At 42.3% G+C, this 24,451-nt stretch overlaps 1 protein-coding gene across 1 annotated transcript in view; it reads right to left on the reverse strand.

Moving 5' to 3' along the window:
* Nucleotides 1–387: 387 nt before the first annotated feature.
* The window catches only part of LCMT1 (leucine carboxyl methyltransferase 1), a 32,134-nt gene continuing 8,070 nt past the window's right edge, over nucleotides 388–24,451 (reverse strand). Inside the window, exons 6-11 of the mRNA XM_034989044.1 lie at nucleotides 20,248–20,350; nucleotides 9,870–9,990; nucleotides 7,014–7,115; nucleotides 5,743–5,834; nucleotides 2,306–2,403; nucleotides 388–608 (exon numbers count right to left, since the gene is read on the reverse strand). Of these exons, the coding sequence (XP_034844935.1) occupies nucleotides 586–608; nucleotides 2,306–2,403; nucleotides 5,743–5,834; nucleotides 7,014–7,115; nucleotides 9,870–9,990; nucleotides 20,248–20,350 (539 nt within the window). The 3' untranslated portion in view covers nucleotides 388–585. The remainder of the gene's footprint in view (nucleotides 609–2,305; nucleotides 2,404–5,742; nucleotides 5,835–7,013; nucleotides 7,116–9,869; nucleotides 9,991–20,247; nucleotides 20,351–24,451) is intronic.

Raw genomic sequence — 24,451 nt, forward strand, 5'->3', positions numbered from 1 at the left:
GGGTAATCTCCCCATCTCAAGGTCCTTAGCTTAATCATACCTGCAGACCCCCTTTGCCGTATGAGGTAACACATTCAGAGGTTCGAGGGACAGGAGGGGACATTTTAGGGGCCATCATCCAGTCGGTTGCAATAAACAAGAAGGACTTAAGCAGGCAGATCCCGGCCAAGGCAGAGCCAGGAGCCGAGAAGAGCTCTCGCCTTGGGTGGAGGTGAAGGCCCAGGTCAAGGTAAACCCCCACGTGGATGCTGGGGCCCGAGCTGAGGCTGACTCAGAGGGAGCAAGCCAAGGCTGGAGGAAGATTCAGGATCTTTGGTTTCAGCTGACATGGAGGTAAACAAGAGCCCACCCAGGGGAGCGAGGAACGGCGGAGGACCAACGCGTGGGCGATTGGCAACAACAGGTTTATTTCAACGAGAAGTCAACGGGCACAGAAGGTGATGTGACAGCCCTAGGTGCTGAGGCTTCTCAGGGTGTGGGATGAGGCTGGCGGGCCAGGTCTGGCCACCACCCAGGAAATGTAGCCCAGCAACTCTGGGAAGGTCAGTGGCTTCAGCTCCTGGCTCAGCACGGGCCTCCAACAGATTAGTAAGTGATTTCCTTCAAACCTGAGGGAAGGAAACACACAGACGCTGTTAAGAGACTCACACCGTAGAGCAGAGCAAGCAGACTAAGGTGGGAGAACAAGGCACTACCGAACCCCAGGCCCACGGCCACCGGCTTGGGAACACAGGCCACACACCTCCTCACGCAGCTCTGCTCTATTGCGTGGCAAGAGGAGATCATCCACAAGGAAGCAAGGGGTTGGACGAGGCTGTGTTTATGGGGGTTTCGAAGGGATTTCGAAGGGACAGAAAGCACTGTCACAGCTTATGGGCTCTGCGGTCAACTCCAGAAGTCTACCCACTCAGCAATGAGCCCTGAGCAAATGCAGAGACGGGCGATCTTCACCTCACACGTACAGTACTGACATCACACAGCAGCCCCCGACAGAAAAATGTTCCCGGTGTTGTTACTTTATAAAAACTAGAACCAGCTTAATAGGATTACAAAAGAGCTACATTTCCAAAAGTGTGGCAAAGTTGAGTCAATCTGGACATAGTGTCATGACAGAAGTTTTATAATGCCGTGAAAACTATGCTCACTGAGTGTTTCTCACAGCGAGGGGAAACGGCTGTTAGGATACTTAAGTGGAAAAGATCAGGACTCCAAGTACATAAGCGCAGAAATTCAATTCTGCTAAAAAGAAAACATAGCTAGAAAAAGAGTGGAAGGAAAAAGCTACCAGATCTTATCTCTGAGTGATGGGCACGCAGCTGATTTTTCTCTTCTTCACTGGACTTTTTAGAAGCTTCCAAAGTCTCTATTAAGGATGACGTTGTTTTTAAAATTGGAGGTGTGTGTGGGTAACAGTATAAAACCCCACTAATAAATTCTCTTAAATAAAAAGACAAATTTAAAAGGATTTTGTGGGCTGAACTGCTGGGTAAATTTATAAACTACTGGATGGCTAAGCCCCAGGGGGATGATTAACAGCCTCACGTCAGCATGGAATGTTCGAGTGGGAGGCCGCCCTTGCTGTGTCATGTTCTGTGTTTTGTCTGGGCTCCCTGCCTAAGGCTGTATGTCATTGGACGAGTCTGCAGGACGCCGTCCACGGGACACCTGAATGACGGCTACTCCAGTTAAGGTCACACTGGGATCTCAAATAGTCTCCACGGGGCGGAGAGATGCCCAAGGGAGGACCCCGGAGGAAGCAAGACCCACGTGGGGCAGCTGTAAAGGAGGAACTGGGTCAAGACCGAGGAAGCGAGTAACACTGAACAAGGATCCACGCTCCTGCCACAGCCCTCCTCTGCCAGGCGAGGGGACTTCACCTTAATCACAGAAGGTAAGGGGAGAAATGTGACCCACAGCTGCATGTGTTTGCTGGAGACACACAGAATGATTTGTGTGCCTGACCTCTAGGAAACCTGGTTATAAGGTGATTCAAAAGACAAACATCGGTTACTTTTATTAAGATTACTGCTCTAAACTCTCAAGGTCTCTTCCCCTCCAACAGAGGAAACGCCCGAGGAGACCTCTAAAGGGCTGTGGGTTTCTTAGTGCTGGTACACGTGATTTACCTGAACGATTCACCTGGTCTCTGTGCTACAAAACCAGAGGATACAACAGCTCATTTTCTGCCTATTGCTCTTGGACACATGCATCCGATACTCTAGTTCTTTCCAGGCATGCCTTATGGAGTTTGGAGACAAACAGATCCCCACTTCTAGGGCAAATCAACAAAAGTAAAATCACGTACCTAGTGCATGTCCTCCTTTGGTTGCCCAACAAAGGCAGTAATGCTGCATGAGCTGTTCGAGAAGCTCCATTTCATCCAGGAATTCAAGTGACTCTATTCTGTGGGGAGAACAAAAGTAGGACAATAACAAGCTCTACAATTAAAAATGAAGATGATGACCCAAAGTTTATGAATATGGAAAGATGTTCATATCATACTAAGAGGAAAGAAGAAGAGGGTGCAATATAGTATGTATGGTGGGGTTCCATTTTATCTTTATTATAAAAATAATACCATAAATAAAGTCAAAAGACAAATGACAAACTAGAAAAAAACTTACAACACAAATGACAAAGGGTAGATTCCCTGCTCTGTAAAGAGTTGTTATATTTCATGAGAAAAACTTTTAAAACTCATTTAAAAGACAGGTAAAAGACATATTCACCGAAAAAGAAAAATAAGACGCTCTCAATCTCATTAAAATACGAGATACTTTTTCAACTATCAGATTGACAAAGATCAAAAAAAGGCCGATATGGACTTTAGCAAGGACATGGGGGAAAGGTGCTCTCCTGCATTACTAGTCGGATTACAAAATGGTACAACCTCTCTGCACGCAACTTGATCTCCTCTATCAATGTTGAAAATGCGCATCCTTTTACTCAGCAATTCTGCCTTTAAGATTTTACCCTATGAGGGGTGCCTGGGTGGCTCAGTCGGTTAAGCGTCTGCCTTCAGCTCAGGTCATGATCTCAGGGTCCTGGGATCGAGTCCCACGTCAGGCTCTCTGCTCAGTGGGGAGTCTGCTTCTCCCTCTTTCTTTGCCCCTCCCTTAGCTCGTGGTCTCTCTCTTGCTCTTTTTCTCTCTCAAATAAATATATTAAAAAATTTTTTAAAAAAGATTTTACCCTATGAGTACAAAGAGGTACGTTCCAGAATATTCACTGCAGCATCATAGCATAAAACCTTAAACTAGAAGAGCTGGGTTAAATAAATTAAAGCACATTCATACAATAGGATAATATGCACCTATCTGAAAGAATGGAATAGGTCTATATGCCTTGACACAGAACAGCCTCTAATGCTTACCACAGAGTTCAAAACCTAAGTTGTGTAGTAAATAATGTGCAGGGCATACTATTATCTATGAAAGAAAAAGTGGGGGATATACACGTTTGTATATGCATAGCTCTCCTCTGGAAAATACAGAAGAAACTGGTAATGGTGCTTGTCTCTTGAAGGAATGTAGTAGACTGGTAGTGAGGGGAACAGGATTGAAGGGTTGGTTTTTGTTTTTATTCTACATTACTTTATTCTGTCTGTTTTCTTTTATCATGTGCTGGTATGATTTCTTTTCAAAAAAGCATTTAAAATGTAAGCTTTAAAACATATGCACACACAAAGAAATATGCAAAACATATAAAATAGCTTAAAAAAATTTTTCTGTTAAAATATGGGCACACTGGGGGAAATTTCAGGCATTTCCAAAAAGTATTAAGAAGAAAATTTAAAATGATCCATATGTCCACTATTCATAATAGTCACTGCTAACATTCAGGTATTGCCATTAGTCCAGGCTGGGGGTGGAGGGAGGGGCGTACATATGTGCATTTGCTACACACGTTTCTGTATTTGTGTTTTTGTTCCTGTCTTGGTAGGCAGGCCTAAGGGTCACATCTGAACTGAGAGTGACTATGCATAAGGTACTTGACTTGTCTCCCAACTCATCTTACCAGAAGACACACGAGGCAGATTTGCTTCTACAAAACACCAGCACCATAATGAAGGCTCCAGGATGTTTAGCACCAAGTTCAGCTCTTAGGAGACACTAGATTGTGAAGCCGTTCCCTAGAACATGAAACTCCAAGGCAGGCGTATCTTTTGGACCATTTTGATCTCTGTTGGTCGCCTTGTGTTTAGGAAAGTACATGGTGCACAGTTGGCACTCGTATTTGTTAAATAAACAGGCTCGCCTTAGACTTCTTTTTTATACATAGTATCCAGCAGAAGCCCCAGGGCAAATGCAGACACAAACTACCAGGCATTCCCACACCTGGGAGGGCTGTTCGTGCGCAGCCTTGCGCAGACAGACCAAAGCCCTCCCACCTCGTTCCTCTCCTCTGTCAGGTATACACAGCGCTGACTAAACTAGGCCATGGCAACACAAGACAAATGACGGCCTAGAAAAAAGTTGCTCCCGTGACAGCTGCCACCAGTTACGGACTCACCCCTGGGCATCCAGAAGAGCTGCTAGAGCCTTTCTACTTTAGATGCCTGACCAGGGCTATTCAAAACAGCACCTAGACATGTAGCAAAAGAAAACCAGCCTGTGGGAAAGGAAAATTCTAGAAGACTACAGAAAACATGGACCCGATCACATGGAGACATCTCTTTCACAACCCGTCAAGGCCTTGATGTAAACATTTGGAAAAAATAGTCATACTTCTAAAAAATTAATAGCAACTTCTGTGGAGAAGCAAGGCCTAAAATTCTTCTGATTATCTTGTAAGAGACCTATACCTGTAGGTCCCCAGAGGCAAGAGGAAACACAAACCAGGGAGTATAAAGTAACGATAAAACAAGAACTGAATTAAAGCTGGCACGAACACTGCGCAGAGATAAATGTGGTGTTGTTTATAACAGGGAAATTAAAGCACAACAAAGTAAACAATAAGGCACAACTAAATGCCCAGCTCTATACGCTACTTTTTAATTACTATAAAATTATTATCACCAATTAATCCATCCACATAACAATATAAATACTATGCATCATTGAACAGGACACGGGAACCTTCTATATTTGGGTATATTTTGGTATGTGAAGAGAAATACAAGCAATTGTTAAGTTTCTAAAAGAGGACAGTGATTTATAGACCAATGCATGTAGTATCAATCTACTAATTCAAAAACCAGAAACCTATATATCAATAAATATTCACCTTTATATACACATAGAAAAACGCACCTCAGCTTATTAACAACAGCAATTTCTGAAGGTGCAGCTACAGAGTGCGAAACTATTTTCTATTTCAGGCACATCATACATAGCTTGAAAATTGTTTTCAAACAATCTATTTTATAATGAGGGGAGAAGTCCGTTTAAAAATCTGCGAGCAGACTTTTCCCTGAAGCCCTTGGACAACATCATTCTCCTCCTCCTCCAAAACACAGGGATTGTGCAAAATTTCCACTTGCAGAGGGTGCTCTGGGAGTGTTACAGGTGCAATTGCTTATTTTGACTAAAATAATCTGTGTTGGCATAAACCCTATCTCAGTGAGTGGCTAATGAGTTACTCTCAAGGTGCTATTAGTGGTTAGTCTGTATTAGCAGATTAACCTGTTTCAAAATAAATCTAGTTAGGGTTTGAGGGTTTGTTGTTGTTTTTACATTAAAGACAGTTATGTCTTTAACTCATAATTGTTCACCGTGAGGCTAACTATTGGTGATCCCGCACCTGCTCACTTCAGCTTGAGGCAATCTGCTGTACAGTTCCATCATGTCGACTGCTGATGCCGTTTCCCACCCATTCGACAGGAGCCGTTCTTTCTAGAATGTGTGGTGGAGAGAAATGGAGAAGGTACAAGGCACTGGCATACAAATCCAAGACACTCTTAAAGCACATGAAAATTTCTCTTAGATGACTCCTCTTTCAGAAGCCTATCCTGGCCCCTATCTTCCTTCTTCTTATTTTCCAATTTTCTGCACCAAACATGCATTGCTATAATGGGAGAGAAGTCACTAAAGTATATATTAAAGAGAAATAAAGAAACTTCTCTAGGAGCAATAGTTTTTGAAAGCATTCGAGTGGTAATGTGACTAAGACATGTAAAATCTAACCTATTTAATGGAGGCAGAAAAAAAAGAAGATATTTAGAAAAATCTATTAGATTCCAGTGGGGAACCTGGGTGGCGCAGTCGGTTAAGCGTCTGACCCTTGGTTTCAGCTCAGGTCATGATCTCAGGGTTCTGGGATCAAGCCCCGAGTTGGGCTCCGTACTCAATGTGGAGTCTGCTTGAGATTCTCTCTTCCCGCCTCCCGCCCCCTGCTCCTCCCACGCATGCTGTCTGTCTCTCTCTCTAATAAATAAAGTCTTCAAAACAAGGTCTATAAGATTCTAAGAAACTTCACTTGATCTTAAAACTTAAGGGGCATGTCAAATACAAAGATTGGACCATGTTTGGATCCTATTTCAAACACACCAACTATAGAATTTTTTTTTTTTTAAACAACTCGGGAGATCTGAACACACACTGCGTAGTGTGTGCTATGAAGGAGTTCTGACTGATTTGTGAGGTGTGGCCATGGTATTACCATGATCCCAGGGGGAATAAAGTCCTTACTGGTAGGAAATTCACACTGAAGCATTTACGGGCAGAACGATATACTGTCTGGGATTTGCCTTAAAATATTCCAGTGACAACACCAACAAAAACTGGGGATAAATAAAACAATATGGACAAAATGTGAATTACTGAAATGGGCTGATGGGCACACGCTATTCCTTTTACTATTCCCTCTACTTTCATGTTGTTTGAAAATCCACATGATGAAAGTTTTAAATCCTAGTGTACAGGAAACGTCCATGTGTATTTTCCACACCAAGGGCTTGGACTTCCCTAGCCTGATGAATTAGCGGCCCCCGTGGAGCCCCAGCTTCTCAGATGTATGAAGAGAAGGTGCCCTTCCCTTGGGGGCTCAGGGCACCAGAGTCCTCACTCTCTGACCTGTGACTCTAACGACTTGCAGGTCTCCACTCCTGCCAGGTCACACTGTCGCCTCCGCAGGTTCTCGATCATGATCTGTCCAAACCGGTCATCCATGTTCACCTGGGAAGGGAAAGAGGAGGCTGGGCACGGCCACAAGGGTTTCTGTTTCTCGAATGTGCAAAATAAGACACTACCACTCTATTTCTAACCAGTCAAGGCTGATACCCAGGGCAGGTCATGGAGTCGGGTGCAGGCACAGTACGCAGGGCTGACAAGGGCATACACTGCGACAGCCCACAGAGAAGGGCGGCTGGATGGGCTGTGCTCGGCCCGCTAGCACGCTGTTCTGCAGGTCTACTTGCGTGCGCGCACAGGGGTGTGAGAATGTTTACGGCAACATTACACATAACAGGAAGGATCTGGGAAGAAGTTAAATGCCCATCATCTGCGGTCAAAGGAATTCTGGCATGGTCATTTAATGGAACATTGCATTGCCATGAAAATGGGAAAAGAAGAGGATATACATGCAGATACAGACACAGACACAGATACGGAATGGTTTCTTAGGTAATAAACTTTTGAAAGGTAAGGTACAGAGGAATGTGTCGAATATGCTCCTATGTGCCTTTAAGAAAAAAAAAAAACCACGACTCTGTCTACATTTATATATGCCCAGAATAATTCTGGAATCTGGCCATGTCGCTTCCCACGTTAGAGGGCTAAAGTCCAGGGTAGGAGAGAGACTTGCCTTTCCCTGCCTATCCTTTTGTACTATTTGATTTTTTAAAAATTTTGCATGTGCTGTTACTTTTTGCATAAAGAACCATTTTAAACCAGTTTAAAAAACCACTAATGTGTATATACACACAAATGCCACAAGAGAGAACACAATGTACATTATCTAGCGTATGTGCTATTATCCTGTCACACGCAAGGTATCAAAACTTCATCGCTTTAGTATATAAAATGATGCCCAGAGTTCCCGTGACGACGTCGCCAGACAAGACCCAGTATTACTCTCTTTTGGTGGATGTGTGAGGCTTGTGGGGTACCAAGGTCACACTGCCCCCTATTCCTTCAGGATCGAGGGGTGTCTGTGAATACATGCTCTGTTGTTTCATTGCCTGGGTGGATCCTGGCCTGACTCTCTCTAGCTGTGAGGCTGGGTGGCTGTGGGCAAGCTGCCTAATCTCTCTGTGCTTCGGTCCCCTTACTCACAAAACCTGCGGGGCTATTGTGATAATCAAGTAAGTTAACACATGTAAAACTTATGGGATGCGCCTGCTAGTCAGCAAATTCTACAAAGTTGCTATCCTTCTTACATCAGTATTGACACGTTCATCATGTATATTTATGCAGTTTTTGTCATTTTAAACTACTGATCAGAAAACCATGGAAGGCATGGGAGTAATTAATACACGTGAGGATGCTGATAATTTTGTCTTTGTTAGAAAATTAAGTTAAATGTTTATTATTCACCAAGTGAGGATGGGAGGTGGGAATTGAGCCAGTTTAGGGACGGCTGTGGACAACGGAGTGAAACCTGGCTACTGTTACACCCATTCACCAGGACTGCAGACTGAGTCTGAGGAGTGCCCCCAATTAAGGAGAGGGAAGGAAGAAAACTCAACCAAGAACCACCTATACAAGAATCTGGCCTGGGGCATGGGGTGGCAAAAAGGTCAACCAGGTCTAGCCTTAGATCTGTCTGTAAGTATGTTGCAGTGGGTAAGGTCTTTACTGTTCTTGTCTGTAATAAAATTTAAAAATAAAATGAGATAAAAAAATAAAGTAAAATCAATAAAAGCAAAATAAAAGAAGCAATAAAAATAGCTACCGTGTATTTAGTACTTGTCACATGCACACTGCTACACATCATCTCACAAGTTCCCATAATAATCCAGAGAAGTTATCCCTTTAAAAACAAGGACCTGGGGCTCAGAGAGATCCAAAGAACAGCTCATGCCTGCCTAACAGCCAGGAAATGCCATAAATGCTCGTGTACAAATTAACTCACTTACTTCTCACTACAACTCTATGAAGTCAGGACTGTTACTATTCTCATTTTTTGGATAAGGAGACCGGCACAGAGAGGTTATGAAACTTGTCCAGGTCACACAGCTAAGCAGTCTACCTCCAGAGCATGGACTCCCAATCACCATGCAATTCTTCCTAAGGTCACACAGCCACAGAGAAAAGCCAGGACCAGGATTCAGACACAAGCTGAATAATTCCAAACCTCTAAAGCATAACCCTTTCCACTAGATCAGAAGAGAAAAACAGGCAGCCAGTGGTCTAAACTCAGTAATCTTAGAAATCAGGAAATTTTATCTTAAAATCCTGCATTGTAACTTCTCCTGAAAAACTGGGAGTTCTCAACTCTAGGCTCAGACACCTACATGGTAACAACTGGCTGGCACTGAGCAGGGGCCCCTCCCGTGAGATGGGACCTGGATGCTCTGGTTCACCATAGTCCCCACCACTCCCGCCTGCCCTATACTAGCCAACTTCATCCATTTGCATCACCGGCCTGCCTCTGAAGGATTCTGAGTTTGCTACCCTCTATACCCACAGGACAGCCCAAATACCCTCTACCAAGGTCTATGACTCTACAGTAAATACAACAATAAAAGAAGAACTCAAAAAACTTTTAAAGAGGCCAAATAGAAGTTCCAAAAACTCTGGCTGTAAGTTCATAGGAAATCAAGAAATGAGGGATGTTGGGGATTGCTAGAATCAATGAAAAAGGAGGTATGTGAATGGCCAGAGGCAGAAGGAAAAGAATAAGTGGGAGTACGTACTGAGGTTGCTCGGAGAGTATTAAGCCACCACGGGCATATATGCAGAATGCAAATGTCTCGTGCTCCCATTTACCTGTTCGTAGTTTATGAACATGGCAGTGTCAAAACTGCTGGCTGCCCACTTGAGAAGGTTGGCCGACTGCTCTGGAGTCATGTAAACCAGCACACATTCAGTTATCAGGAGTGTTGGCAATCTTAAGAGAAGAAAAAAAGGCACATACATATGTATTCATCAAACTGGGACTCTCTAGGGATGCCTGGGTGGCTCAGTTGGGTAAGAACCCGGCTCAGGTCATGATCTCGGGGTAGTGAGATCAAGCCCTGCATCAGGCTCCCCACTCAGTAGGGAGTGTGCTGGGGATTTCCCCCCTCCTTCTCCCTATGCTCCCCCCCTGCACATGCGCTCTCTCTCTCAAATAAATAAATAAATGTCAAGTATACATAAAAAAAAATTGGAGCTCTCTAATGGCACACATGGGGCGGTACTGGCGGGGCAGGAAAACCCTGTTTTTCACAGCCCAGGAAAACAAGACACACTGAACAAGCACATCAACAATCAATGTAGTAGTTTTAGACTGTAAAAAGTTTTAGACTGTAAAAAGGTGAGCAATGAGCAACGATTTGTCTGGCTTGTGAAAGTGTTAAAGGCGTGTGGTAGTGTGTAAACACGGCTACAAATTCTCCCCTCCCCCCTCTGCCCCCGCCCCCCCCCCCCCGATAGTCCAAGATGGTGGAGGGGTAGGAGATCTTAGTTCCATCTGATCCTAGGAATTCAGCTGGATAGCTATCAAATCATTCTGAACACCTGCAAACTCAACCAGAGATCTAAGGAAAGAATAGATGAAACTCTACAAATAGAAAAGCGACCATTTTCTGCAAGGTAGGAGGTATGCAGAAGTGAATCCAAGGCGGTATATGGGAAGATAAACCATGGGGAGAGGGAGCCTCCATCAGCCGGCACTGGAAAGTGATAGAGTGTCAGAGCACAAAAACAGAAATTCTAGAAGTCTGCCCCTGTGAGTGACGCCCCTGCCTGAAAGGTACTCAGGTGGTGAAGCAGGGCAGAATCCTAGGTGGGACAGTGTGACCTCAGGAGGTGCCGGAGTGTGGCAGAGCTCCCAGGCATCGGAGCAGGGAAGACGGCTGTAATGAGCAAGCTGAGGAGTGGGCTCTCAGCTCGGGGTTGCCATAAACTGTGAACCAAGGCACGGTCAGGTGACTGCTCTCGGACCAGGGACCCAGCAATTGGCAGAACCACCACAAACCCCTCTTCCTCCCCTGGGAGGAATGGTGCAGGTGCACACCGCAGGAGCTTGCAGGGTTTGGAGACTTGAAATGGGGTCATGTGCCTGAGACAGGAATGCTCGGTCACAGGCTGGATGAGCACGGAGTGTAGTCAGAGATGAGGGAGACAGGAGTGACTGACTGCTTTTCTCTGAGGGCTAACTGAGGAGTGGGGCCCTGAGCTTTGGGCTCCAGGGCCGGAGATTGGGAGGCCACCATTTTCATTCTCATCCTCTAAAGCTGTGCAGAAAGCCTTCAGGGAACAAAAGCCACAGAGAGCAAACCCGAGCAGATTACTTAGCCTGTGATATAGAAGACAAAATGATGGAGCATAAAGAAGCTGAGAAAAAGAGATAAACAACTACTGGATCACGAGAGGAGAATTTGAGAGATAAGTGATACCGTAAAGTGAAACAATATTAGAATAATTGGGATCTCAGAAGAGGAAAGAGCGGGGGGCAGAAGGTATACTGGAGCAAATTATAGCGAGAACTTCCCTAATCTAGGGAAGGAAACAGGCATCCAAGTCCAGAAGGCACAGAGAACCCCCGCTCAAAATCAATAAAAATAGGTCAACAGCCCAACATATAATAGTGAAGCTTGCAAATCTCAGAGACAAAGAGAAAATCCTGAAAGCAGCTCAGGACAAGAGGTCCATAACCTACAAGGGTAAAAATATTAGACTGGCAGCAGACCTATCCACAGAGACCTGGCAGGCCAGAAAGTACTGACATGATATATTCAGGGTGCTCAATGAGAAAAATATATAGCCAAGAATACTTTATCCAGCAAGGATGTCATTCAAAATAGAAGGAGAGGGGCGCCTGGGTGGCTCAGTTGGTTAAGTGACTGCTTCGGCTCAGGTCATGATCCTGGAGTCCTGGGATCGAGTCCCACATCGGGCTCCCTGCTCAGCAGGGAGTCTGCTTCTCCCTCTAACCCTCTTCCTTCTTGTGCTTTCTCTCATTCTCTCTCACTCAAATAAATAAATAAAATTTAAAAAAAAATAGAAGGGAGATAAAAAGCTTCCAGGACAAACAGAAATTTAAAGAATTTGTGATCACTAAACCAGCCCTGCAAGAAATATTAAAAGGGATCCTTTAAGTGAAGAGAGGGCCCAAAAGTAACATAGACCAGAAAGGAACAAAGACATTTTACAGAAACAGTGACTTTACAGATAATACAATGGCACTAAATTCATATCTTTCAATAGTTACTCTGAATGAAAATGGGCTAAATGCCCCAATCAAAAGACACAGGGTATCGGACTGGATAAAAAGAAAGACCCATCAATATGCTGTCTGCAAGAGACTCATTTTAGACCCAGAGACACCTCTGGATTGAAAGTGAGGGGGTGGAAAACCATTTATCATGCTAATGGACATCAAGAGAAAGCTGGGATAGCAATCCCTATATCAGACCAATTAGATTTCAAACCAAAGACTGTAACAATAGATGAGGAAGGAAACTAGATCATAATTAAAGGGTCTATCCAATAAAAAGATCTAACAATTGTAAATATTTATGTCCTAACATGGGAGCAGCCAATTATATAAACCAATTAATAACAAAATTAAAGAAACACATTGATAACAATACAATAATTGGAGGGAACTTTAACACCCCACTCACTGCAGTGGACAGATCATCTAAGCAGAAGATCAACAAGGAAACAAGGGCTTTGAATGACACACTGGACCAGATGGACCTCACAGATATATTCAGAGCAACAGAATACACATTCTCCTCAAGTGCATATGGAACATTCTCCAGAAGAGATCACATACTGGGTCACAAATCAGGTCTCAACTGGTACCAAAAGACTGGGATCATTTCCTGCATATTTTCAGACCACAATGCTTTGAAACTGGAACTCGAGGAAATTTGGAAAGAACTCAAATACATGGAGGCTAAAGAGCATCCTACTAAAGAATGAATGGGTCAACCAGAAAATTAAAGAAGAATTAAAATAATTCTTGGAAGGAAATGAAAATGAAAACACAACTGTTCAGAATCTTTGGGATGCAGCAAAGAGAGGGAAGTATATAGCAATACAAGCCTTTCTCAAGAAATAAGAAAGCTCTCAAATACACAACCTAACCTTACACCTAAAGGAGCTGGGAAAAGAACAGCAAATAGAGCCCATAATGAAGATTAGAGCAGAAATCAATGAAATAGAAACCAAAAGAACAGTAGAACAGATCAACGAAATTAGGAACTGGTTCTTTGAAAGAACTAATAAGATTGATAACCTCCTGGCCAGACTTACCAAAAAGAAAAGAGAAAGGACCCAAATAAGTAAAATCATGAATGAAAGAGGAGAGATCACAACCAACACCAAAGAAATACAAACAATTATAAGAACATATTATGAGCAACTATATGCCAACAGATTAGGCAATCTGGAAGAAATGGATGCATTCCTAGAGACGTATACACTACCAAAACTGAAACAGGAAGAAATAGAAAACCTGAACAGACCCATTACCAGCAAGGAAATTGAAGCAGTAATCAAAAATCTCCCAACAAACAAGAGCCCAGGGCCAGATGGCTTCCCAGGGGAATTCTATCAAACATTTAAAGAAGAATTAATACCTATTCTTCTGAAGCTGTTTCAAAAACTAGAAATGGAAGGAAAACTTCCAAACTCTTTCTATGAGGCCAGCATTACGTTAATCCCAAAACTACACAAAGACCCCACCAAAAAGAATTACAGACCAATATCCCTATGAACGTGGATGCAAAAATTCTCACCAAAATACTAGCCAATAAGATCCAACAGTACATTAAAAGGATTATTCACAACCAAGTGGAATTTATTCCTGGGCTGCAAGGTTGATTCAACATCCACAAATCAATTGATGTGTTATACTACATAAATGAAGGAAAGTCAAGAACCATATGATCCTCTCAACAGATGCAGAAAAAGCGTTTGACAAAATACAGCATCCTTTCTTTCTTTTTTTTTTTTTTAAAGATTTTATTTATTTATTTGAGACAGAGAGAATGAGAGAGACAGAGAGCACATGAGAGGGGGGAGGGTCAGAGGGAGAAGGAGGCTCCCCGCCGAGCAGGGAGCCCGATGCGGGACTCGATCCCGGGACTCCAGGATCATGACCTGAGCCGAAGGCAGTCGCCCAACCAACTGAGCCACCCAGGCGCCCTACAGCATCCTTTCTTAATTAAAACTCTTCACAGTGCAGGAATAGAGGGAACGTACCTCAAAATCATAAAAACCATATAGGAAAAGCCCACAGTGAGTATCACTCTCAGTGGGGAAAAATAGAGCTTTTCCCCTAAGGTCAGGAACACGGCAGGGAAGTCCACTTTCACCACTGCTGTTCAACATAGTACTAGAAGTCCTAACCTTAGCAATCAGACAACCAAAAGAAATAAAAGGTAGGGGTGCCTGGGTGGCTCAGTCGGTTAAGCATCTGCCTTCAGCTCAGGTGATGATCCCAGGGTCCTGGGATCAAGTCCCACATGAGACTCTCTGCTCAGTTGGGAGCCTGCTTCTCCCTCTGCCTGCCACTCTGCCTACTTGTGATCTCTCTGTCAAATAAATAAATAAAATCTTAATAAATAAATAAATAAATAAATAAATAAATAAAAGGCATCCAAATCGGCAAAGAAGTCAAACTCTCACTGTTTGCAGATGACAAATTGTGGAAAGCCCAAAAGACTCCACCCCAAAATTGCTAGAACTCATACAGGAATTCAGCAAACTGGCAGGATATAACGTCAATGCACAGAAATCAGTTGCATTTCTATACACTAACAATGAGACAGAAGAAAGAGAAATTAAGGAGTCGATCCCATTTACAACCACACCCAAAACCATAAGATACCTACGAATAAACCTAACCAAAGAGATGAAGGATCTACTCCAAAAACTACAGAACACTTATGAAAGTTGAGGAAGACACAAAGAAATGGAAAAACGTTCCATGCTCATGGACTGGAGGAGCAAATATTGTGAAAATGTCTATGCTACCTAGAGCAATCTACACATTCGCTGCAATCCCTATCAAAATACCATCAACTTTTTTCATAGAGCTGGAACAAATATTCCTAAAATTTGTATGGAACCAGAAAAGACCCCAAATAGCCAGAGGAATGTTGAAAAAGAAAACCAAAGCTGGTGGCATCACAATGCCAGACTTCAAGCTCTATTACAAAGCTGTCATCATCAAGACAGTATGGTTCTGGCACAAAACAGACACACAGATCAATGGAACAGAAGAGAGAACCCAAAAATGGACCCTCAACTCGATAGTCAACTAATCTTCGACAAAGCAGGAAGAATATCCAATGGAAAAAAGTCTCTTCAACAAATGGTGTTGGGAAAATTGGACAGCCACATGCAGAAGAATGAAATTGGGCCATTTCCTTACACCATACACAAAAAAATACACTCAAAATGGACGAAAGACCTAAATGTGAGACAGGAATCCATCGAAATCCTAGAGGAGAACACAGGCAGCAAGCTCTGTGACCTCAGCCACATCAACTTCTTGCTTAGACATGTCTCCAAAGCCAAGGGAAATAAAGGCAAAAATGAACTATTGGGACTTCAAGATAAAAGCTTTTGCACAGCAAAGGAAACAGTCGACAAAACCAAAAGACAACCGACAGAATGGGAGAAGATATTTGCAAATGTCTTATCAGATAAAGGGCTAGTATCCAAAATCTATACAGAACTTATCAAACTCAACACCCAAAGAATAATCCAATTAAGATACGGGCAGAAGACATGAACAGACATTTCTCCAAAGAAGACATACAAATGGCCAACAGATACATGAAAAACTGCTCCACATCACTCGACATCAGGGAAATACAAATCAAAACCACACCGGTCCGAATGGCTAAAATTAACCACTCAGGAAATGAGAGATGTTGGCAACGATGTGGAGAAAGGGGAACCCTCCTATACTGTTGGTGGGAATGCAAGCTGGTGCAGCCATTCTGGAAAACAGTATGGAGGTTCCTCAAAAAGATGAAAGTAGAGCTACCCTACCACCCAGCAATTGCACTACTAGGGATTTACCCCAAAGATACAAATATAGTGATCCAACAAAGGGGCACCTGCACCCCAATGTTTATAGCAGCAATGTCCACAATAGCCAAACTGTGGAAAGAGCCCAGATGTGCATTGACAGATGAATGGATAAAGGAGATGTGGCGTGTGTGTGTGTATATATATATACACACACACATATATACATACTGAGTTTGGAGAGATTTTGTTACACATCAAAAACTGACAGATACAATGCAGAAATAGTGATACTCATTTAACCAAATCTAATTCTTATATAAATCTTAATCATCAAGAATTGACAACAACCAAGAACAATCTTCAGGAAATTACATTTGTTAGTAAGCACTCTGATTGATAAGACCTGAAGTAATGAACAAATTATGAAATATGAAAAGGAATAAACTCCTAGAGAAATCTCCAAAAGCCTTAATTCTTCAAAGGGAACACAGACAGCCCCAAATTATATGAGCTCTGCTGGTTTATTCCTGATTCTTTTACTGCTCCTTCTCTGACTCCTTCACTGTATCCTCTTTCTTTCTCTGCCCCTAAATATCGCTGTCCCTCATGGCTAGTTGCTATTTTTCTCACAAAGCAAGTGGGTTACTTTAAAAAAAAAAATTTTTTTTTAAGATTTATTTATCTTAGAGAGAGTGTGTGTGCACGTGGGATGGGGGAGGGGCAGAGGGAGAGAGAGCATCTCAAGTAGGCTCCCCGCTGAGCGCAGAGCCTGCCACGGGGCTCAATCCCATGACCCTGAGATCATGACCTGAGCTGAAATCAAAAGTCAGGCGCTCAACTGACTGAGCCACCCAGGCACACTGCAAGTAGGTTGTTTCTGTCCATGTTTATTGGCGAGGGATCTCAAAACAAATAAATTGTCTGAACTTGAATACCCAGGAAAGTAGTTGAAAAGAACATGGTGTATGTTACCATCAGAATGTACAGCTGGGCTCAGGGCCTGGATTCACAATCACTAGAGAGAAAGGCTCCCCACCAGTAAGTGCCGGCTCTGACCTGATCATATAGCACCAACTATCCACCGTTACTGTTCATCTGGATTTCCTTTTTTTTTTGACAATGAAATGGTATATAACTCAAGTTATTTAAAAATAGATATCCAAATGCTCTCTGGACCCAACTGGAACATGGTATAAAGAAACTGAGGGCACTAAATCCAGAGGAAAGTCAATGAAGTCCGAGTTGCAAACAAAGTTGAAAATCAGAAAGAATAATTGTTTTAAAATTAGCAATAACCTAAGTTTTAAAACCCCAGATTATATCAACATAAATTATTAGAAAAAGTAAATGAGTGGGGAAAAAGTTCCAAAACCTCAATTAATAGGTTGATAATTAGAGAACTATAGCTCCCAAAACCTTTTTAATGCAAAAGGTGCCCAATTTTACTTAAGACAGTGGGGAAGCCAGGTGAAGAAGGCTATGTGGGAATTTTTTGTACAATTTTTGCAACTTTGTTGTAGATTCGAATTATTTGAAAATGTAAAGTTAAACATTTGTCAGTGTAGTTTTAAGAGGTAGCCATTGGCAATATTAAAAATCGGATTAATACTTTTCAAAATATAAGTGAAAGCAAAGCAAAGCAAACACAGTAGTAAAGGAAAATGCAGAGCACAAATGAAGCCCCATAGAATTATATGTATAATTCTAATACTTGTTCTAGCCACTGCTCTTCATCCATTTTGTAGATGTCCAAAAGCGAGGCAAACTTCCCTATCAAGAGCTAGCCTGATTTATAACTGATTATTTCCCTGATCTTTCAGCAGATTTGCTCCAACAGCGGGTTACTATGGTGGCAATAGGTGGCAGCTGGTTACCATGGTGACCATAGTAATCTAAAGGAGACTGTAGTCTATGTGCCAATTTCTGTTCAACTGCTTTCACAGCATACTTAACTTAATCTTCAGGACCATCTTGTGAAGTAGTTTTTACTTGTGTAGTTGTGAAGAAATTGAGGCTCAAAGAGGCTTCTGGAGGGGGTTTGTTTGTTTACGAAAAAAACTGCCCCATGGGGCGCCTGGGTGGCTCAGTCATTAAGCATCCGCCTTCGGCTCAGGTCATGATCCCAGGGTCCTGGGATCGAGCCCCACATCGGGCTCCCTGCTCAGTGGGAAGCCTGCTTCTCCTCTCCCTCTCCCCCTGCTTGTGTTCCCTCTCTCACTGTGTCTCTCTCTGTCAAATAAATAAATAAAATCTTTAAAAAAAAGAAAAAAACTGCCCCTATTAAATAACTTGTAAGCAGGAGAGGTCGCTTGGAATCCAGGATAAGATTCCAACACTCGGGCTCTCCTCACTCTGAGAGGGCTCCAGGCTTACCAGCGTCACCTTGAGGCAATCTACTGACCACTCACTAACCTGCCCCCAAGAAAATCAGTGGTGTCCTTGAACGTCGAAACTTCCCTTCTGCTGAAAGAAGAACCCCCTACACGCTACGATCTGGGAACCATCTAAAGGGTTCCCCAAAGGAAAAAAGAGGCATATTCCGTACAGTGCGTTGACCTTGCTCTCTGAACACTCAGTGAGACACACAAAGAGTTAGAAAATAAGTACTGGGTCAGTAAGCACCATCCCTGACATCTGCAAAGGTGGACATACAAATCCCAACGATGATAACCTGGTTTATGATTCTAGGCTAAACACGTAAACAAGAACTTCAAAGTGCAGAGGGGTCAGCCATCACCACTTTAACAAAAGATGTATCCGGAAGGTCAAGCTTCAACTCCCTACACTTCCTGCCCTGCATCGCCCAAAGCTCACCTGTATTTGCACCTGTCCTCGCCCTCTTCCTCTCCTCTCAGAACGACAGCTTTCCCTTCCCTCCAAGGCTCCTAGCCTCTGTGGGCTCTACGGCCTCTTCTCTACCAGGGATTTCCCTACTAGGTACTCTCTTTAATCACTGGCCACGGATTCTTTGCCTTCAATTTATTTTTAAAGTAACTTTCTGTTTTCCCCACCTTCCCCTCAAGCCTCTCTCTTGAGTTACTCACCCCAAATATTGTTCAAAGTGTCATCTTCACTGACAGTAAGCTGTGTAGACATGTCTTTATCCCCCACTACTGTTAAATTCCAATCTAATTTTGACCAGCATCAGTGTGCTAAAACCACACATCTCACTCCCCTCCACTGCTCCCCAAAGGCACCTGCTCCCAAGAATTTGGTGTGAACCCTTCTGGTCCATTTCTAAAATACTTCTGTAATACATAGGTATAATCATGGAAGTACTGTATTTTGAAGGTTTGATTTTACACATTTGGTATCACACTATGCATATTATTCTGCAACTTGATTTTTTGTTTTATGCAACATTACCCTTTTGAGCTCTCTCCATGCTGATCTAGGTCATGCATTTTACATGTTGCTCACTCATTCTTCTCCTGATGAACATTTAGAATGTTTCCAATTTTCTGCTACTAAAAACAGTGCCTATAATGAACATCCTCCTTGTACAGGCACACAGACTTTCTTGGAGTGCACACATCCAAAAGTGGAACAAACTACTAAATCACATGGTACACATGCTTGCAATTTTAGTAGATACTTCCAGATTGTTCCTCATAATTCACCTGCACCAGTGGCGCACGACCATTCTCATTCTCACATAACCTTGCCAACACTTGATAATGTCAGACTTTCACATTTTTGCCAACTTGGTTGGAGTAAAATAGAGTTCCATCTCATCACCACTGAGGTTCAATACCTTTTTCATATGATATCCAAATTCTTCTTTGAGCTACCTTGTCATCTCTCTTTTGCCTGTTTTCATATGGGACTTACTTTTTTTTTTAATAGTAGCTTACCTTTATTCTGCATACTAATCCTTTATATATCGCAATTATACATTTCTATGCATATAATTATCTTCTCTCAAACTTTATGATGTTAGGCCTCAGTATGTTACAAAAGCAATACATGTGATTCTGATGTGAAAACAAGCTTGAGAAACTTTGCCTCTAAAAATACTTCAGAACACCACTCTCAGTAGCAATGAAACGATAAACATTTCAGAATAAAAAATGGGACACAGGTATAACACTGCAATTTTAACTGGCCTTATTTCATATTAGCAAGAAGTTACAAATGCAGAAGAGGTTAAAAAAAAAAATCTCACTGTGGATTCATGTTACATTTCTTTAGTTTCTCTTCCAGTTCAGGTAAATCTCGGAGATCTGCCCCAATAATGGCGTATCTCTTTGAATCCAACAGGTGTCCATCTGCAAATCCAAGAAGAGATTATCATTTCAACTGAAATTAACCAAGAGATTATAATTTCAATGGGTATGGTTCTTTCAAAATTAAAGTAAACTTATTGTTTTTCTCCATTATAAAAATACATGCTCCATTGTGGGGGGAAAAAAAAAGTCAGGAATGAAGAGGGGAGAAATGAACTAAAATCATACCTTCCAGAGATAACTATTAGTATTTGAGTGTAGAACATCCCGGTCCTTTTTTCTATGTGCTCAAACTCATATATACAAAATAAACACATTCTCACATAAACATACACACACACCTCACACAGAAAAAAGCAAACAGGGCCAATTCTTTCAGAAACTGCTTTTCCTATTTAACAGTAATATCAATGACATCATTCACTGTAATGATTTCCTAGAGTTCCATGAGTGGATAAAACAACTTACTCAACCAATCTCTCACTATCAGGCATGTGGTATTTCCAAGTTTTCTCCATCTGAGGCACTGCAATGAACATCTTTATATAGACATCATGAAGCACCTGTCAGGTAGGTCTCTCTGAGTGGAATTAGGAGGTCAAAGGGTAAGCCTATGTAAATAATGGTACTGATTGGCTGGCTGCTCTCTAAATGTTTTGCCAATCTGTGAGATACTGTGTTTGAAGGAAAATTGTCTCTATACTAAAGTATTTACAAATAAGATGATAACATTTGCTTTAAAATACTCCAGCAGAGATTGGATGGAATGGTTTTTATACTGGTTCTCAAGCTTTGGCAGCCATCAGAATCACCTGGAGGACTTGTTAAAACACAGACTGATGGGCTCCACTCCCTGAGTTTCTGATTCAGCAGATCTTTCAAAAGTAGAAATTTTTTCAAATTCTTTTAAAAGTTAGAAACCTGTATTTCTAACAAGTGCTTAGGCCGTGTTGATGCCCCTAGTTTAGGACTAACTTTTAGAACCACTGGTACAGATGAAGTTGGTCATAGTTATAGTTAGATGTTGGGCACGTGGAGGTTCACTGATTTATTTTTATGTATACCTAAAAATGTTGTCAATTAAAAGTTTAAAAAATGGATTGTAATTTATTTATTTATTTTTTTACAGATTTTATTTATTTATTTGACAGAGAGAGACACAGCGAGAGGGAACACAAGCAGGGGGAGTGGGAGAGGGAGAAGCAGGCTTCCCGCGGAGCAGGGAGCCCAATGTGGGGCTCGATCCCAGGACTCGGGGATCACAACCTGAGCCAAAGGCAGATGCCTAACAACTGAGCCACCCAGGTGCCCCAAAAATGGATTGTAATTTTTAAAAAAAGGAAACTGCTTGGTTGTTTACCCGAAGCATTGTTTGCTCAGCTTCCTCAAGGGTACAAACCATGGAAGGAACTGGAACACCCAACAGCCATTCTATATCATTGCTAATAGCTCAAGTTCTCTCAGCTCTGAGAGGTCACAGTAGAAAAAGGGAAAGAGGCTAAACCACAGTGTCTGAAAACTCTCATGATGCTGATAACCCAATTCAGCTGACTCAAATACACTGGGCCACACACCATAAGCTAAAAGATGTACCTCCTAGGCACCTGCTAGATTTCAGGCAAGCAGGGAAACCCGACGTCGGAGCCCCAGGTGCCACAATGCCCAAGTCAGAAAAGGAATATAAAGACTATGAAGGCACTTGTCTGCCCTATTATGAGATCAAATAATAAATATCTGTGCACCTTCTTGCAAATAGTGAACATGTTACTAAAAAGTGTGCTTGGAGTGAGTTATTCCATCCCTGATTAAAAAAAAAAAAAAAAAGAGTTGAGATGTACTACAAAAACACCAACACATCTGTTCATTTGACCATTCAGGTGTGTATTTATTTAACCAACAATCTTGGCGTGCCAGGCACTGTTCTAGGTGCTGGGGACACAGTGATGAACAAGAGACAGGTCGCTGCCTCTCATAAGGCTTACCCCCCCAGAGGAGGGAGAGAGACAATGAATCATTAAAGAAAGGAAGAATTGGGCGCCTGGGTGGCTCAGTTGGTTAAGCAGCTGCCTTCGGCTCAGGTCATGATCCTGGAGTCCCAGGATCGAGTCCCGCATTGGGCTCCCTGTTCAGCAGGGAGTCTGCTTCTCCCTCTGACCCTCCACCCTCTCATGCTCTCTCTCTATCATTCTCTCTCTCAATAAAAAATTTAAAAAAAAAATCTTAAAAAAAAAAAAAGAAATACTGCGAATGTGGGCGCCTGGGTGGCTCAGTTGGTTAAGCGACTGCCTTCGGCTCAGGTCATGATCCTGGAGTCCCGGGATCGAGTCCCGCATCGGGCTCCCTGCTTGGCAGGGAGTCTGCTTCTCCCTCTGACCCTCCTCCCTCTCATTCTCTCTGTCTCAAATAAATAAATAAAATCTTTAAAAAAAAAAAAAAAGTGGGCGCCTGGGTGGCTCAGTCGGTTAAGCGACTGCCTTCGGCTCAGGTTATGATCCTGGAGTCCCGGGATCGAGTCCCGCATCGGGCTCCCCTGCTCAGCAGGGAGTCTGCTTCTCCCTCTGACCCTCCCCCATCTCATGCTCTCTCTATCTCATTCTCTCTCTCAAATAAATAAATAAAAATCTTTAAAAAAAATTTAAAAAAAGGAAGAATTAAGAGAATATCAGAGTATTAAGTGCTAAGAAGCAAATAAAAGGTGATTAAAAAAAAAAAAAGAGTAGAAGGGACAGGGTTCAGTCTTTCACCTGGTGGTCATGGAGGGCTTCTCAGAGGAGGCAGTAGCTAAGCTGAGATAGAGGTGATCAGAAGGAGCCTGGTAGGCAAAATTAGGGGAAAAGAGTTCCATGGTAGAAGGAAGTGGAAGATCCGAAGGTGACAGGCAACAGCAGGACAATGTGGCCAGATCAGAGTTACTGTAGTCAAAAGTAGAATCAGGAGGCAGACAGAGGAATGCTTAACCGTGCGGATCCCAACCAGCGGGAAGATTTAAGCAGGGGAGTAAAAGAACCTGATTTACTCCTTCTGACTGACTTTTCACTGGGTGCCCGTTTATATACTTTGAATTTTCCTCCCCGTGCACAGTCCAGCTTAAAAAAAGTGTCAATTCAAAGATGCGTCTCTTTTTCCACTTTAACATTCCTGAAATCAGGACGCATCGAACAGTCAAGAACACACCCATTAATTTGCCAGCAAGTTGTCTTTCCTAACGATAAAGAAATAGCAGTGAATCTTACAATCACAGCCTCATATGTTTGATGAAGGAGGGTAATGTTTCAATGAAATTTGTGCCACTTTTATGACCACCTATCACTTTTGTCAGGCCTTCACTCACATTTGTATTTCCCTTGTTTTATTCGAATTCTCCTTCCTCGGTATGCCCGCAAGATCAAAAACTAAAAGCACAGAACCAGAAAATGTGTGTACATGAGACACAAACACAGAGTTCAAAAGCAAGCAAACAACTAACAAAAAAATCAGCCCAAAAAAAGATGATGAGGGACTTTTATCAAAGAATGTATCTTTATGTTCTAAAGGATTCCTAGCAATTGAGGAGAAAATGAAACGATACCATGGACACATTCCCGATGGACATTTACAAGGAAATCCTGCAGGCCAAAAAAGGAAGGAAGATACTCCATCTCAGGAGCAGTTTCAAAGTTAATTTAAAAATTTTTAATTAATAGGTTTGGAAGATAAGCAGAAATTTTTGTTTTAATGGTAACAGCCACTGTCAGTGAGGCTGTAGGGAAAGAGAATCCTCGTCTACTCTCGTGAAAATACAATTTACTAAAGAGGGTCTCGAAGAACAGTTTGGCAGTAGCTATTAGAATTCATAAAGGACAATCCCTTGAACCAGCAATTCCTGCAAATATGCACGTGTGCATATTTGTGCTTTCTACAACACTGTTTAATAGAAAACCATAAAAAACTCAGCTATGTAAAGGACCGTCAGTACCGAATACATTAAGTAAAATGGAATTTCCATGCCAAGGAGAACTAGAAAGCCATCAGAAATGATGAGGCAGACCTATATATGATGACACGAAGACAGCCACGAATCACTAACGATGCAGAAAGAGCGAGTTACAAAACAGGATGTGTAAATTACTCACTTTATTAAATTTACACATAGATCTATTTATT

This window comes from Mirounga leonina, unplaced genomic scaffold (genome assembly GCF_011800145.1).
Source record: "Mirounga leonina isolate KUSES-001 unplaced genomic scaffold, KU_Mleo_1.0 Mir_454, whole genome shotgun sequence".
Taxonomy (NCBI): domain Eukaryota; kingdom Metazoa; phylum Chordata; class Mammalia; order Carnivora; family Phocidae; genus Mirounga; species Mirounga leonina.